This window comes from Helobdella robusta (assembly GCF_000326865.2).
Source record: "Helobdella robusta unplaced genomic scaffold HELROscaffold_55, whole genome shotgun sequence".
Lineage (NCBI taxonomy): Eukaryota > Metazoa > Annelida > Clitellata > Rhynchobdellida > Glossiphoniidae > Helobdella > Helobdella robusta.
In genome coordinates this window covers 336222-353642 of record NW_008705295.1, presented here as the reverse complement: position 1 = coordinate 353642, position 17421 = coordinate 336222, and the positions used below count along the sequence as shown (strand labels likewise).

At 33.7% G+C, this 17421-nt stretch overlaps 3 protein-coding genes across 3 annotated transcripts in view; all 3 read left to right on the top strand.

Annotated features, from left to right (window-relative positions):
* Positions 1-760: 760 nt before the first annotated feature.
* HELRODRAFT_86991 (hypothetical protein) lies at positions 761-6867 on the top strand (the record flags this gene model as incomplete). The annotated part of the gene is made up of 13 exons (XM_009028355.1): positions 761-865; positions 1515-1586; positions 1719-1878; positions 2255-2320; positions 2589-2678; positions 4075-4258; positions 4702-4851; positions 5175-5298; positions 5465-5533; positions 5808-5982; positions 6270-6368; positions 6514-6605; positions 6793-6867. 13 exons carry the CDS (start codon positions 761-763, stop codon positions 6865-6867), a joined length of 1461 nt encoding a protein of 486 aa, XP_009026603.1.
* Positions 6868-8583: 1716 nt separating this feature from the next.
* HELRODRAFT_179569 (hypothetical protein) lies at positions 8584-11990 on the top strand (the record flags this gene model as incomplete). The annotated part of the gene is made up of 9 exons (XM_009028390.1): positions 8584-8711; positions 8988-9109; positions 9420-9571; positions 9870-10001; positions 10132-10311; positions 10432-10614; positions 11053-11210; positions 11349-11480; positions 11795-11990. The coding sequence occupies 9 exons, from the start codon at positions 8584-8586 to the stop codon at positions 11988-11990; spliced, it is 1383 nt and encodes a 460-aa protein (XP_009026638.1).
* Positions 11991-14880: 2890 nt separating this feature from the next.
* Positions 14881-17421, top strand: part of HELRODRAFT_179568 (hypothetical protein) — a gene marked incomplete at both ends in the record, with an annotated part of 5462 nt that continues 2921 nt past the window's right edge. Inside the window, 4 exons of the mRNA XM_009028389.1 lie at positions 14881-15053; positions 15732-15989; positions 16337-16355; positions 16561-17012. Coding sequence (XP_009026637.1) covers positions 14881-15053; positions 15732-15989; positions 16337-16355; positions 16561-17012 — 902 coding nt within the window. The remainder of the gene's footprint in view (positions 15054-15731; positions 15990-16336; positions 16356-16560; positions 17013-17421) is intronic.

Genomic DNA, 17421 nt, shown 5'->3' with positions numbered 1-17421 from the left:
GAGGATGATGTTAATGATGATGATGGAAAAGATGAAGATGATGAAGAAGATGGGGATGACGAGAATGATGATTGCGTGGGTTTATAAGCATGGGAGTTAATTCCATCTACACGGCTCATAAAACTTGGCTAACATTCAATTCTATTGCTTCACCATCCAATGTTTCGTGTATATAATCATCGAAATTCATTTTTAATCATTTTCATTATCGACCCATCATCATCTTCATCATTGTAATCACCATTTTTGCTCGTTTTCATTATCTATTCTATCGTCATTTTCGTCGTCGTTATTATCATCACTATCATCATCTTCATCATCATCTTCTTCATCATCATCATTGTAATCATCACCATTATCAGCATTGTCACCACTACCATCAACATTGTGATCACCACCACCACCAGGCGACACTGGTGGCAATAAAAGAAGTCAACCATCCAATCGTCATAAACAAACCTCTGCTGCTGCAGATCAAAAAGGTGAGTTGTAATAACATCAGTTACGTTAATGGCATCAACATCAATGTCATCATATAAAACCATCACATCAACAACACAACAACAACAACAACAGCAAGCAGCAGCAACAACAACAACAACCTCACTCGACTGAACAAACCAACACACGAATGTTTGAATGAATTGAGTGAATTACATCAACAACAACAAAAACATCATCAATAACATCAACAACAACAACTGCAATAACAACAACAACAATATCAACAACAACAGTAACAACATCAACAACAACACAGATGAGAAATCTACAGAACGACCACATAGTTCGATTCATTGGAATCTGCATTGATGCACCCCATCAGAGCATCATTTATGAATATTGTCAGAAGGGCAGTTTACAAGTTGGTCTACGTTCATTTATTCATTCATTTATTTATTACATCATTTATTCATTTATTCATTAATTCATTAATTTATTCATTCGTTCGTTCGTTTGTTTGTTTGTTCGCTTGTTTATTCGTTCAGTTGTTTGTTATTTTATTGTTCTTTCATTAATTCTTTTTTCTTCTTTCTTTCATTCATTCGTTCATTCTTTATTTATTTATTTATTTATTATTTCATTCATCCATTTCTTTGTATTTTTTCCTTTCTTCTGTTTGTTCATTCGTTCATTCGTTCGTCTCTTCGTTCATCTGTTGGCTATTGCTGTTTTTGTTGCTGCTGAAAATGAAGATAATGGTGATGATGATGATAATGAGGAGGAGGAGGAGGATGAGGATGAAGAGGATGATGTTGTTACTTTAAAATTAAATGTTTGTTTATGATTTTCAATAAGTGGAGCTTATGCAAATGTTGTCACTTTTAAACAGCAAACTGGAAGTAATTTCAATCCCATACATTAGCATAGTCTTTCAGTTTGTGTTGATGATGACGATGATGATGATGACGAGGGAGATGATGATGATGATGATGACGATGACGACGACGACGATGATGATGATGATGATGATGATGATGATGAAGGAGACGACGATTCTACTCATTTTTCAGGATGTGTTGGAAAATGATCAGATAAAATTGGACCACATGTTTAAGTTCTCACTCATTCAAGACATCGTGAGAGTGAGTCGGATGATGATGATGATGATGATGGTGGTTGTGATGATGACGACTATGACAACGACGACGACGATGCAGCAGCTGCTGGTGATGACGACGATGATGATAGTAATGAAAACTACAACCAAAAACCAGGGAATGAATTACATACACAACAGCGAGCTGAGATCGCACGGAAATTTGAAGAGCTCGAACTGTCTGGTCGACAGCAGGTTCGTCCTGAAAATTACGGATTATGGCGCAAAGTGTCTACAGGAACGCGACGATCCGGACGACTCCCACGTTTTTTATAGATGTTCGAGTTCTTTGTCATCATTTAATTTTCATTATCATGTTTGGAGATGTTTGGGTTCTTCTATTTTTTTTACTTTTTTGGAGGTAAGGTCCTAAATGCCCTTTCGAAATAAACAATAACAATGATGACAATGACTAAGTCTTAATAATAATATTAATAATATGATTATTGTTGTTTGTATTGTTAAGTTCAGTTGTGTAATTGTAAAGTTTTACATGTAAGTACGTAAATGCTGAACAACGATAAAATATAGCACATGGGCTCGTTTATATCAACGCTGTTGTGTATGCCAATAAAGTTGCAAAGAAAAATAAATAAAATGATTGTGAAAAGTGAACTTAAATGAAATGACGTCACGATAAATTACACGCTTCAGCTAAATTATGGACCGCACCGGAGCTATTACGTCATCATTCGCCCCCGCTTGAAGGAACGCAAAAAGGTTGAGGATGACGATGACGACGATGATGATGATGATGACTATGAAGAAGATGATGATGAAGACGATGATGATGCAATATTTTTAACTCTATTTAATTGTCACTTAATTATCTTTGCAACAACAGATGATGAATAAAAAATGAAACTACCACAAAAATTATGAGTGGAATGTTTCTCTCTGACGTCATCTATGTTGTTTTTATCATCACCACCATCACCATCATCATCAACAACCACCACACCATCATCGTCATCACCCTCATTCTCAGGGGATGTATACAGTTTCTCCATCATCTGCCACGAGATTGTATATAGAAATGGGCCTTTCTGGGTCGATGGTCATAATTACGAACCAAGAGGTGCTTGCTGCTGCTGCTGCTGATGATGAGGATGGTGATGATGATCATTAAGATGATGACGATAATGATGATGATGATAACGATGTTGATGATGATGATCATTATGATGATGACGATAATGAGGATGATGATGATGATTATTAAGATGACGACGATGATGATGATGAGGACGATGAAGATTACTAAAATGATAATGATGATGATGACGACGATGATGATGAGAAAAATGATTGATAATGATGACCTTACTTATAAATCGATTTTAAAAACGAGATTGCATTTTCGGGGATTTATGGCTTCATTGATTCGTCTAGTTATCGTGATGATGACGATGATGATGATAATAATAATAATAATAAAAATAATAACAATAATAATAAATTATATTATTATTATCATAATCATCTTAATCATCATTAGCACAATCATAATCACTTTATTAGATGTTGTTTGTGTTTGAAGTTATAAATTATGACTATTATAACACGAACATTAATTCTATTGGTGATAATGATGAGATGATGATGATGACGATGATGACGACGATAATGGCTACGAAAATGACATTTCAAATTAACCGCCTTATAGATGATGACGTATATGTGGATGGATGGATGGATAGATGGTTAGTTGGAAAGATGAAAGAATGAATAGACGGAGAGAAAGATAAATAGATGAATGAATGAATGAATGAATGAATGGATGGATGGATGAATGGATGGATGGATGAATGAATGAATGAATGAATGAATGAATGAATGAATGAATGAATGAATGAATGAATGAATAAATGAATGAATGAATGAATGAATGAATGAATGAATGAATGAATGAATGAATGGATGGATGGATGAATGGATGGATGGATGAATGAATGAATGAATGAATGAATGAATGAATGAATGAATGAATGAATGAATGAATGAATGAATGAATGAATGAATGAATGAATGAATGAATGAATGAATGAATGAATGAATGAATGAATGAATGAATGAATGAATGAATAGATGGTTGAATAAATGAAAGAATGTTAAGTACGTACATTAAATTTTTAATAGATTTTTTGATGGCCTATGAGAAAAATACGTCATTGTTGCTCTTGTAGTTGATGATGACAATAATGATTTTGTTGTTGTTGTTGTTGATGATGATGATAATGATATTGTTGTCGTTGATGATGATAATGATGGAGATGAAGATTATGATGATGATGAGATTAACAAAAATAACACGATAATGTTAACAACAACGACGATGATTGATGATGATGATAGTAAGGATGATAATGACGACGACGACGAGGATGATGATGATGATGATGATGATGATGATGACGACGATGATGATGATGATGATAACAAAGACAACAAAACTACACTGATGACACACAAAGAAATCTACGAACGCGTCGTCAACAAGCAGCAGTCGCCACACTTCCGTCCGAGTATACTCAACAACGATGACTTCGCCTGCTACGGCGAGGACCTTGTGGCTCTCATGAAGAAGTGCTGGGCCGAAGATCCGAACGATAGATTCGATTTTAACTCGATAAAAACCGTTATTAAGAGAATTAACAAGTTTGTGGCTAGTTGTGGGTTGCTGAAAAGAGTGATTGATTGATGGTTGGTTAGATGGTTGGTTGGTTGGCAGGTTGGTTGGCTGGTTGGTTAGTTGGATGAATGGTTGGCTGGTTGGTTGGTTGGTTGGTTGGTTAGTTGGATGAATGGTTGGCTGGTTGGTTAGTTGGCAGGTTGGCTGGTTGGTTAGTTGAATGAATGTTTGGTTGGTCGGTTGCATGAATCTGTGGAAATAAACTGAATGATAATTAAATGAACCACAATTTTCTATGATAACGCCTATCATTTTTTCCTTCACTGATATTACCATATACTTTTTCATTCATCAATCATCAAATTTGTCCTTATCAGTTTTACTAGCAGAGCGTAGCGTACACCATTTCAAAGCACCACATTTCCCTCACATCACCTCACCACTACCACAAACTTCACTGCCTCAGAAGCTGCGATAATAGCGGCAACTTACTCGACAACCTGCTATCACGCATGGAGCAGTACGCAAACAATCTGGAGACGCTGGTTGAAGAAAGGACTGCTGATTATTTGGAACAGAAGAGGAAAGCAGAGGACCTCTTGTATATGATGTTACCAAGGTGAATAATGATGATGACCACTAAGATGATGACGAGTAAGATGATGACGAGTAAGACGATGATGATAATAATGAGTAAAATGACAACGAATAATTATATTGAATAATAATTATTATACAGTAGTTATAATAATTATAGTAATAATTATATTAATTACAAAAAATTAAAAAGAAAAAAAAGACGATGATGACGATGATGATAAAAATTTGAAAATTATTATAGCATGCAAAACATGTAATGTATATATATATATATATATATATATATAATATATATAATATATATATATATATATATATATATATATATATATATATATATAGGTCAGTTGCAATGCAGTTAATGAGGGGGCAATCAGTCGAAGCTGAAAAATTCGAAAGTGTGACCATCTACTTCAGTGATATTTGTGGATTCACTGCCCTGTCATCTGAAAGCACACCTATGCAGGTTGGAATGAGTCATCTTCATCACCATCAAACCATCATCATCACCATCACACCATCATCATCATTTCCATCAACATCACACCACCGTCATCTTTATCATCATCTTCATCGTCGTCGTCGTCATCATCTTCATTATATTCATCATCCCATCACGACCAACTGATCAGATAGTTGATCTGCTGAACGACTTGTATACAACGTTTGATCGCATTATTGATCAGTTTGACGTCTACAAAGTAATAACATTTTGTCATTCTTCCTTCATATATTTTTTCAATCTATGCAGTTAATAATATCCAACAAAAGTTTTGCTTTGAGTGACGTTTCGATTTCTATAATTCTGTCTTTCCTTAATGTTATTTACATTTTTTGGATCTGCTTCTCATTCAAACTCGACCAAATATATCGTAATGTATTTTATATTTGTTTGTTGTTTTCTGTAGACTTGCGTATTACCTTCTAGAACCTTCCTATCAAAGATATTTTCATAGCCAACCATCCGTCTCTCAGGTTGAGACGATAGGGGACGCCTACATGGTGGTCTCTGGTCTGCCCAAGCCGAACGGAACTGCACACGCACGTGAAATTTCAAGGATGGCTCTGAACTTGCTGACTGCCGTTACGTCATTCAAAATACGTCACAGGCCGAACGCGCAATTGAATTTGAGGATTGGTATCCATTCAGGTGAGGTGTGTGTGTGTGTGGAAGTGCAGAATTTCAATCATGGTTTTATCTTAATGAGAGTTACGTTAACAAAGAGGCTGTTGAATGAATATGATGAGGGATTACGTTCGAATGAAAGTTTTGTTTAAAAAAAAAATTTAACTCTTCAAAGTTCCTTCTGATACAACTTTATTGAAATTGCCATAAATCAATTAACGAAATATCTCTAAATAATCAACTGAACAATCAAATCAAACAAAAAACAATTCAAATGGCCGACCGACCAACAAATGACCCCTCTACAAAAGGGTCCGTATGTGCTGGTGTGGTGGGAATGAAGATGCCCAGGTACTGCCTGTTCGGTGATACTGTTAACACGGCTTCAAGAATGGAATCAAATGGATTACGTGAGTTTATTGCTGTTGTATTTCAGTAAATCAAACAATCATTCAATCATTCAACCCACCAACCAACCATATTCAATCATTCATTCAATCCACCAACCAATCATATTTATTCAATCATTCAATCAACCAACCAATCAATTACCAGCTCTGAAAATTCACGTGAGTCCGCAGACGAAGGAACATTTGGATGCCTACCAAACATTCGTCCTTGAACTTAGGGGCCCAGTCACTATGAAGGTCGTCTAATTTTTGACCTTCACTTATTGACATATTTATTTTTTGTTTATGAAACAGCGTTTTGTTCATTTTTTTAAATGACATTAAATTGAAAAAAATTTTTTTGATTTAATTACTACGTTGAATGATAAACCACAAAACATAGCATTATCATTAGACGTGATTTGCCTCAATCTCAACCATTCAGGGCAAAGGAGACATAGTCACGTGGTGGTTGCTAGGGGAAACTCAAGAGCATCAACCAATTGGAGTAGAGAGTTGAAAATGTCACTAGCTTTCTTCCTTTTGATTGGATGAAAGGGGTTGAGGGCGTTAAAAATTTAAAATTCCAGTATTAAAATATTCAGTTTTATTTGGTTTGATAGCAACGTGTGTACATATGAATAAATAATTTATTTTTCATAAACGAACTTTTAAAAATTTGAAATAAATACATGCACATAAGTAGTCAAACACTACTATAGTATCATTCGTGCTATTTTCGTAATTGCGATGACGTTAATAATAATACTATCAACTATACTAACTGTTAGTAATAGCTATCCAATTTCCTGCTTAGTATAAAGGAAGTTTTACTTTTACTACAACTAACACTCGCATTATTATTAAAAATAATAAAAATAGTGTTGTTATTATTATTAATTATAAACACATTCATATCATTCGATTTAATGCTTCAAAGCTGTTTCCAGCGATAGAGAGAAAGAGAAAAAGAGAGAGAGGAGAGGAGAGCGAGATGTGAAATAAAGGAACTACATTTGTAATTCGTAATTATTTATATTATATTTATTAACTATATGCAATACCATGCCCTACATTTAGATTACCAATACAAACTGAGTGTGGCGTTGTTATTTTTGCTTCTACTTATATAATTGATCATTTATTTTTGTTGTTTAAGAGTCAGTCATTTATAATACAAATGCAAGAGTTTATGTTTGTACGATGGTATATTATATGGAAGTGATATCGTCAAACCATTCCATGTCTATTTATAAATATTAATTTCTTTAAAGACTTGAATTGTTTGTCCAATTTGAATTCGCGTGAAAGTTGTTTTTTTTGCTGTTTCGTTACTTTGTCAAAAATTTTGTCAGAAATTCATTTGATTCATTTGATATTTTACAATAAATTTTTATTTCTAAAAATGTGGCTTCTTATATTGATATCTAAGAAAATTTGAAGTGTTAACGTGCTAACAAGAGCAATATGAGTATTGAAATTTTGAATAAGAACTGAAATAACAACCTGTATATCCATTACTTACACCCATGGATATCCATGCTTACACCATACAACTTACATCCGCATAAAAGCTAGGTTAGACAAACCCAAAATAAATGTAAAATAATTTAAAAAAATATTAAGTGTTCAGCAGAGCAATTAAAGGCAAGGCTCTTTACTTATTTATTGGAATCAAGCTCATAAACCTGTTTTACATATATTTATATTTTATGTTGTTTGTACCGTCCTAAGAATTTGAAATAATTAATTGTTATAAATATTTAGAGTATCAAGCATTTTAGATTATAGCATGAAGTACAATCTGTTCAAACCCATAAGACCATAGAATAAACATGCTAACAAATGGTCAAGATATAAATTAAATTTCTTACTTAAATTAACTTTTAAAATTTATGACCAGAGCGGCCTTGACTTTTGTAGAAAGTTACTGTAAAGCTGCATATCTATCTGGTCCTAAAAATCCGAATTTGACGCAAACAAACTTTTGACATTTCGTTTCGGTGTAATAAATTTGGGTTAAACCAAAGACCCGTACTTGTTGTAAGGTTTGCAGCAGTTTTTTTAAACTTAAAACAAAAATATTTTTTTTTACTGTTTGCAATTTTGCATGGTCGTTGATCTTGTTTTAAAAATTATTTTTTATAATATCCTTAACGCTCTGGAAAGATCTCCGGTTTTGCCTTAAATTCATTTTTTACCTAATTTCTTAATTTCTCTTCAAACTCTAGAAAAAATGATTCGCAATGTCTCAAAATTGACGGCCTTGAATTGCAAACACAGTGGTCCAATTTGCAAGTTAATTTTAGGAAAAGATGCATCTAATGATTTTACTAGTACGCAATGTAAGCAGTTTTCCACAAAGTTAGTTTCCGTCTAGAGAGAGCACAATTTCAATAATTCTATTGCCTCTGTTTTGTTTAATTTATGATTTTAATCTGTTTCTTACATTTATGATCATTATCTTTTCTTTATTTTTAACTTTATAAATAACTTTTTATTTGATTGGATATGTCATTAGTTTATTTAATTTAAAGAAATTCTTGGCATAGAAATTACAAAAAAGTACATATAATATTTTATAATTATAATATAATGTAGAAATAGCTTAAGAAATTGACTTAATTATAACATTCGAAGTATACCTGAATATGATGTCTGTATTGTTGGTACTGGTATTGTTGGAATGGCTACAGCCCAGGAACTGATCAAAAGATACCCATCACTAAAATTTATCAGTGTGGACAAGGAAAGTGTCATTGGTGAGGCAGTAGAATTTAATTTAATTAATTCAAACTTAATTAATTTAATTAATTCAAATTTCTTCCTGTAGCTTTATTTCAATTTTGTTCTTTGTTTAATTTTTCTGTTATTTTAATTTGTTTAAAAAATGTTTACTAACACAGTTAATCCCTTTTTTATATTATTATTTATGGAGTGATTCATTAACTACAATTGATTAGAGTTGCCACAAAATATTATTTGAAAACACATAAACAAATGGAGAATAAATAAGCTAAGAACTTTGTAAAACTAACAAAACAAAAATTTGTTTACACTACTAACCATTAGCTGCCCATCAGAGTGGGCACAACAGTGGGGTCATTCATGCTGGCATCTACTACACTCCTGGTTCTTTGAAGGCCAAGCTCTGCGTCGAAGGATTGAAGCTTTCATACAAATATCTCGATGCTAATAATATCCCTTATAGAAAGTGTGGCAAGGTGTGTGTGTGTGGGTGTGTGTGTAAATGTGTCGTTATTTTTTATTACAGCTTTGAGGTTTGCTATCATGGTTTGTTTGTATAAGTTTATTTCTTTGTTTAGATATATTTTCAAGGTGATTGATATGGTTGATAAAATTGGGATGGTATTTGGTTTTGAGACTATATAAATTCTATAAGAATGTTCTGTCACCATGTATAATTACATTTCATTGCTTATGTAATGTAAATGTCATTTATAATTTCACTAGTTATACACCCAACAAACACACACACACACATAATGACGAATGCACCAGCTCATTGTGGCAACAAATCCAGAGGAGGTTAAGAGGTTAGATGTTCTGCATGATCGAGGCATCAAAAATGAGGTCCCTGACCTCAAGGTAGTTGGTCCCGATGAGATTAAACAAATTGAACCAAACTGCGTGGTCGGTAACTGCTTACATTTTATTAGCCTGTTTATTTTGTTGTTTAAATTTGACCTTTAAAATAAGACTCCTTCATTAATCTGACACTGTTTTAATCTTAACACGACCCTACCTTGACCCATTTTCGCAGGGCCTCAAAGCCCTTCACTCTCCCCACACTGGCATTGTGGATTGGGGTTATGTGACGACCATTTACGGCAAGAACTTTGAGAAGAGTGGAGGCACCATCAAACTGAATTTCGAGGTCACGAACTTTGAGGAGGCCAAAGATAGCCCTGATTATCCTGTTCTCGTGACTGGACACAGCACTGTGAGTCTTCGACGATGGTGATGTGGTGATGGTAGATGATTACTTCAATTATATTGTTAATACATAAATGCCCTGCTATTTATGCGTTAATCAATGGTAGATGGTGTTCATATCTGGCAGAGCGTTGTAGGCTTGTCGTCATCAGTTCGAGCGAAGTACGTGATAACATGCGGAGGACTGTACGCAGACAAGTTAGCTCAGAAATCCGGTTGTGATCCCGTGCCCAAGATAGTCCCGTTCCGTGGGGAGTATTTGCTTTTGAAACCTGAAAAGAGGAATCTCGTTAATGGAAATATTTATCCTGTTGGTGATGGTTTTTGATGGTGTGTATGTGTGCTTTTGTTTGTGAGTCTGTTTTGTATTGTGTTTGAGTTCTTGTTAGAATTGTGCATTTTCATTTTCATGTGTGTTATATGTATTTTGTATTTGTGATGAATGAATCATAGGAATGGCTGCTGTGATACTTTGCGGTTTATCTTTCTGAAAAACGTATTCGTTGTTTGCTGAATAAGATTCATTTAACTTAAATAAAGTTAACAGGTTATGTTTGAATGACGTTTCAATTATTGATAAGTTAAACAAATGAGTTAACGTATGCCTGCTTTGTACGAATGAATGAACGGCTGGATGAATGAATGAATAAAATGAATGAATGAATGGATGAATTAACGAATGAATTAATTTTAATAGAAAGAACAAACTCACTTTACATTTGTTTATAAATTCTGATCAACTAATAAGTGTCCTGACCCTAAATTTCCGTTCCTTGGGGTGCACTTCACACCTCGCATCAACGGGGACGTCTGGCTAGGCCCGAATGCCGTGCTGGCTTTCAAGAGGGAGGGGTATAAGTTGCTGGATTTTAGTCCAACTGAATTTTTTGATGCTATCGCATTCTCGTTAGTTTGTTTTGTGTCTGTATGAAGTTTTTGTTGATGTTGTTGGTTTCATAGTTATGGATGTTGTTGAAGTTAAATCAGAATTAATTCAGTCCAAAGTCATATTTTTATTTGAAAACGTCACAACAACTGCAACAGTGGCCTCAGGAAGTTGGTCTTTTCAAATTTGAACTACGCATTTGGCGAGTTGTATCGTGGCGTGTATACAGCCGCTCAGGTCAAGGTGCTTCAGAGGTTTGTGCCATCACTGAGGGTCGAAGATGTCGTCAAGTTAGTTCGCTTTTATTGCTAGGAGTGTTGTAGTTATCAACAGTGTTGCTAGAGGTAGCGTTTATGGTCGAGACGGCAGGGGTGTCCCGTCTTGCGTCGTTTGTTGCTTCTTACTGCGCGCTCATTCAGCTCGAATGACGTCTGTCCAAAACTTAAAAACTAAGAACCATCCTAACACTCGTTCAAATGATCCATCTTATTATGATTTGAATTATTGATTTAGTAAAAAAAACCCAACCACGCATACATACAGACAGACAAACATTTACTATCACACACACAAACTCATCTAGAAATGAAATTTCACCCGCCAGAGGGCCATCAGGTGTTAGAGCCCAAGCATTGGACACGTCGGGCAAACTCGTGGACGACTTCGTGTTCGATAGTGGCACAGGAAGCATCGGAAGCCGCATGTTGCACGTCAGAAACGCACCATCGCCTGCCGCCACTTCGTCGCTTGCCATCGCTAAAGTCGTTGCTGATAAAGCTAAGGAAGTCTTCAAGCTGTGAAGCAGTTGACAGCTTTCTTAGTTGCTGCTGCTATGAGTTATTATTGTTTAGAGACGTGTTATCGGTTGGTTTTTTGGGTTTTGTTGATTGAATTTCAGAGTGCTCGAGATGATGACGAAAAAGATGAAGAAGAAAGTTTGAGGAATTGATTGATCAACTGATTGAATAATTTGTGAGTTAATTGATTGATGGATTCGCTAAACGAAGATTGATTGATTGATTAATCCATTGGTTAATTATTGATTGATTGACTGATTGTTTGGTGACTGGCTGATTGAAACGAGTTAACAATTAACATTAACACGATGCTTTTTTGTTTATGTTCATTAAATAGCTTTTTTTTATCTTAAAACATGTTTGTTAATTTATAAATCAATGTCCATTCATTGCAATGTATTTGTTAAATTATATTCTTAACTTAACCTTTTTTTTATTCGTCATTCATTCAATTTTTTTACGCGTTTTTTTAATTTGGAAGGTAGATACTTAACGGTTATAATTTTATTATTATTTGATGATAATAATAATAATTATTGTTATTATTGTCGTTAATTATGACGTCATCATAATAATGTTAATAATTAATATTAAAGTTCAAGTTATGAAATCTACCTATATATCTAACTGATCTTAACAAACGATCACTCATCACAATGCTGATGATGTGTTGTTGGCTTGTAGGATTTAGTACATGCCTATTTTGTCATCATCATAATTTGAATATTACAAATTAGTTGACTTATTAATTCTTTCTTTAATTATCTTCTATTTGTATATGATTTATTTTTATTCGAATTCGGTGTTATGATAATGTTATGGTTTTTCCCTATTTTTTGTTGTTTAGTTAATTATTTTCTCTGCAAATGTTTCATTCAATTTAATTCTGTAATTCTGAATAGTAGCTCCAGTTTCATATTTTGGTGTTTTTCCATTTTTACAGTAGAGTTTGCTCAGTTTTGCTTCGTTTTTTTTTGATGATTTTGAATCGAAAACGGGGTGGATTTATTTTGACAATATTAATTTTGTTATAAATCTGTCATTTTGATTGCAAAATTTTATCTATAAATTGAGTTTGTGTGTGCGTGCGTGCATGTGTGTGTGTGTGGGGGGGGGGGGGGTTAATAAAAAGAATATTGATTGAATGATAGTGTGATAATTGAATCGTTGATTATTTTTTCATGGTTATTTTTTCGAATTTTATTTTTTGGAAATTTTGAAATGGAAACATCCGGTTTTATGAAAAATATTTGTTGGAAAGATGCTGATGGTTGTACATTCATTCAATGTGCCACTGAATATGCGTGCGTACAATAATGATAAAACGGTACAAAGTTTTTATTTTGACTTATTTATTCAAAAATTAATAATTAAAAATATATTAGGTTTTAAAAAATATTAATAAACTTCAAGATCGATATTTACGAATTGACAGACATTATCTGGCAGAATAACAAAAATTATTAAAAGATTGGCCACCTAAACTGATTAATAAATCGAAAATCCATAAACGAGGGTGGGCAAACTTTTTGCTGTGAGGGCCGCATTGAGAACTATTTTACCTTTAAAAGGCCGAATATGTACTTAAATAGCAAATTTTTATTTAAGATTTTTCGGTCATAATGTTTGGCTGACGACTTTTTTGGGGGGGAACAAGCGGGCCGCATAAAATAGCTTAGAATAGCTTCACGGCTAGTTTGCCCAGCCCTGGTAACTGATAAACCAACGAACCGATTCAAAGCTATAACAATAGAAAATTCCGGTTAAGATCGCGTGTCTAGAATTACTTAGAATGTCCAACATTACCTAAAATTATCTAGAACTACCTAGAAATATCTAGAATTGCCTGGAACTATCTAGAATAATTTAGAATTATCTAGAATTACGATTAACAAAATCATCAGATAGTAACTCTCCCTACTTTAGCTTGCCTATTAGTGCTTTATCTTTACCCGAATAGAAGCTTATGCAAGAATTTCATATAATGTATTCTTTTTTAATTGGTCATACAGGTAAATCGTGACATCTTTCCACACATACATACACACATACATAAACACACACATACATACATACACACACAAACATACATACACACAAACATACATACATATACAAACAAACAGACAGCCAGATATTGTTTCGCATTGTATAACTGCGTAAAATTTAATTTTAACACTGCTCACATGTGAGTTTGTTGTTTTATTATTATTAATCTTCTTTTGGTTTTATCTATTATTATTGAGTTGTTTTGGTGTTGTTCTTGTTATTATTATTATTATTACAGTATAATGTTAGCAATGATAGAAAAGATATATAAAATCTTTGTTTGCGTTATAAAATAATATATAAACACACACACACAAACACACAAACAAACATAGAGATACACGTACGTACACACATTCGTTTATATATATACATACGACACATTATAGGCTTATGTTTTATTGCTTGGAATCCACTAAACACTAATCTATCATACCGTGCGTGATACCCAAGCTATATATTTCTTTTTCGAATGAGATTAGAAAATTTCTTTGATTAAACATTTTTTAACTAAATCTCATGAAATATTTTATTAATTTTCTAAATTTTAAGCCTGCAAATTCTTCGGCGTCAAACACTGGAGTTACCATTTTGGTGAATCAAGATTACAACTACTACTGCTGCTACTACTAATAATACTACAACTACTACTGCTGCTACTACTACTAATATTACAATTACTACTGCTGCAAACGCTACTACTATCGCTACTTCTGCTGCTGCTACTACTACTATAACAACTACTACTACTATTAATACTGCTACTACTACTACTAATACTGCTGCGGCTATTTTTACCGCACATACTATTTCAAGTAAAGCAACAAAAACAACGATAGAGATTATGAACGTACCAAAGTCTTCAGCTCTTCCAACTTCGACAACCACATTGCCATCATTATCAACACTCTGTACAACATATCTCTGCAACAACAACAACAACAACAACAATGAAAACAATAATAACAACAATAATAGTATTAATAATAATAACAACATCAACTCCAACAACATAAGGTTAGTTGATTTCAGAGAGATGTTTAAAACTTCGTTGGAGCTGCTCTTCAGCACAAGCCAAAAAAATATGTTTGACGAAGTTTATCCTGATAAGGATGATTGTAGTTGCAACAACACTAACAACAATAACAGTAATAATAATAATAAATTTTATTTTTATGATGGCTATTTTAGTTTATTTAATGGAATGAAGTCATCCAACTTACTCCAGTCAGATGTAAAAAATTCTGCTTCATCCTCACCACCATTATCGTCATCTTTTTCATCATCATCTTCTTCTTCATCATCATCTTCTTCATCATCATCTTCTTTTTTTCAATCACCTTCTTTTCCATTTTCTTCATCCTCATCGCCATCTTTATCGACCATAGCAAAATGCAAAAAGTTCAACAGAGAGTGTATAATAAACATTGACTGGTCGGTTGTTAGTGACCAGTTTTGCACCACTCCCAACAACAACAACAATAATAATAGTAATAATTATAGCAACAAGTTCTCAATATATCAGTTTTGTCCTCGACCTCCAACAACAACAGCAACGAAATTTGAACCAACAACAACAACAAACTCAGTGTCATCAAAAGAAATAAACATTCCGGCAGCAACATCTTTAAGCCGTCACACTACCACCACCATCAACAACAACCACAACACTAATAACATTAACAACAACAACAGCATGACAACAACTACTACAGACAACATCCTCGTCAACAACAACAACACTAATAACAACAACATGACAACAACTACTACAAACAACATCCACATCAACAACAACATTGCCGTAACATCGGCAGAAGGCTACAACAACACACCAAAGACAGTCATGAACCTATCAAACAACGCTAGCAACTATAACTTGATTCCTCTAGTAACAATTCCGATCGTTCTTGCTCTTGTTGCAACCGTTGTTCTTGTTGTCTGTTGTTGCAGGTAGATTTAGTGACACACACGCACACGCACTACATACACACAAACTACATACATACACACACACACACACACACACACACACACACACACACACACACACACACACACACACACATACTTTAATTTGCTTTTACTTTATAGTTTCACTAAACCAACGGAATCTGAATCTATTAACGCAATTTATTAAGAATATCCATTTACAAAATTATGAAAACATTCAATAAATGAAAAAATAAATGTGCGTGTGTTTGGTAGGTGTTTGTTTGTGTGACTGTGTGTGACTGTTGTGTGTTTTTTTGAAAATTAACATTTAGAAATGTAGTTAATAATAATATTTTTTAATGCAGAAAATCCAGATTAAACAAGGTATGTATTGGCGATTATTTGATATAATTATTTCTCTTTCTCTCTCTCTCTCTCTCTCTCTCTCTCTCTCTCTCTCTCTCTCTCTTTCTTTATTTCTTTATTCTACCTTCTTCTTCTCTATGAAAACATAATTAGCCCAAATGCTCAAAAATAATTATAAACAACCAAGATAATATTATAACGCTGGCAAAGTTAACACCCACAGGTCAAATCCCGTGACAGGCTACGTTCAAAGGGGTCCAACGCATCCAACTTAACAGCCGTCACTTCTCTGGCGGACACACCGGGCCCTACCCCCATGACACCCAGCGAACTTTTCGGTAATAAAACTGGCACGACTCTGGCTTCTAACGAGTTGTTTAACAGTTCGAATGGGGCTAGAAAACACCGACACGTCGGTTCAATTGGCGACTCAAATAACGATAGAACGACGATTGTTCTGGATGGAAACAACCATAATACTGACTCTAATTATAATAATAATAATGATAATAATAATAATAATAATGCTGATGATGGCGTCTTCTATGATGATGTCGATGGTTTATACGATGATAATAATATTCGTAATAAAGATAATAACAATGGCGGTAATGGCAATATGATTTTAGAGATTAAAACCATGTTGGATACTGTCATAGGTCTGTTCGATAGCCAGTTGGTTGTTGAGAGTACAGAAGCTTGAGTTTAATTGCAAACTGAATCATTTCTTCGTTCGTCCTTTCATTCATTCATTCGTTTATACATTCATTTATTTGTTGTCTCTTCAATTCTTTCGTTCGTTCGTTCACTCATTTATTTATATTTTTTGTATGGCATTTCATTAAATGGTTTCACGTAGATCTATTATTTCCTAACTTGAGTAATTTGTTGAGCATTTTTTATTCTTTTAAAAAAGGATTTAATACAAAATATAATACATTTAATAAAGGATTTTATACGCATACAATTTAAAGACATGAATGAACTTACACCAATTGTGCTCACGCATCTATTAAACATATCAGGCATTCTATACGTTGTACTGTGTGGATTAAATAGGCATTATTATTATTATTTGTTTATA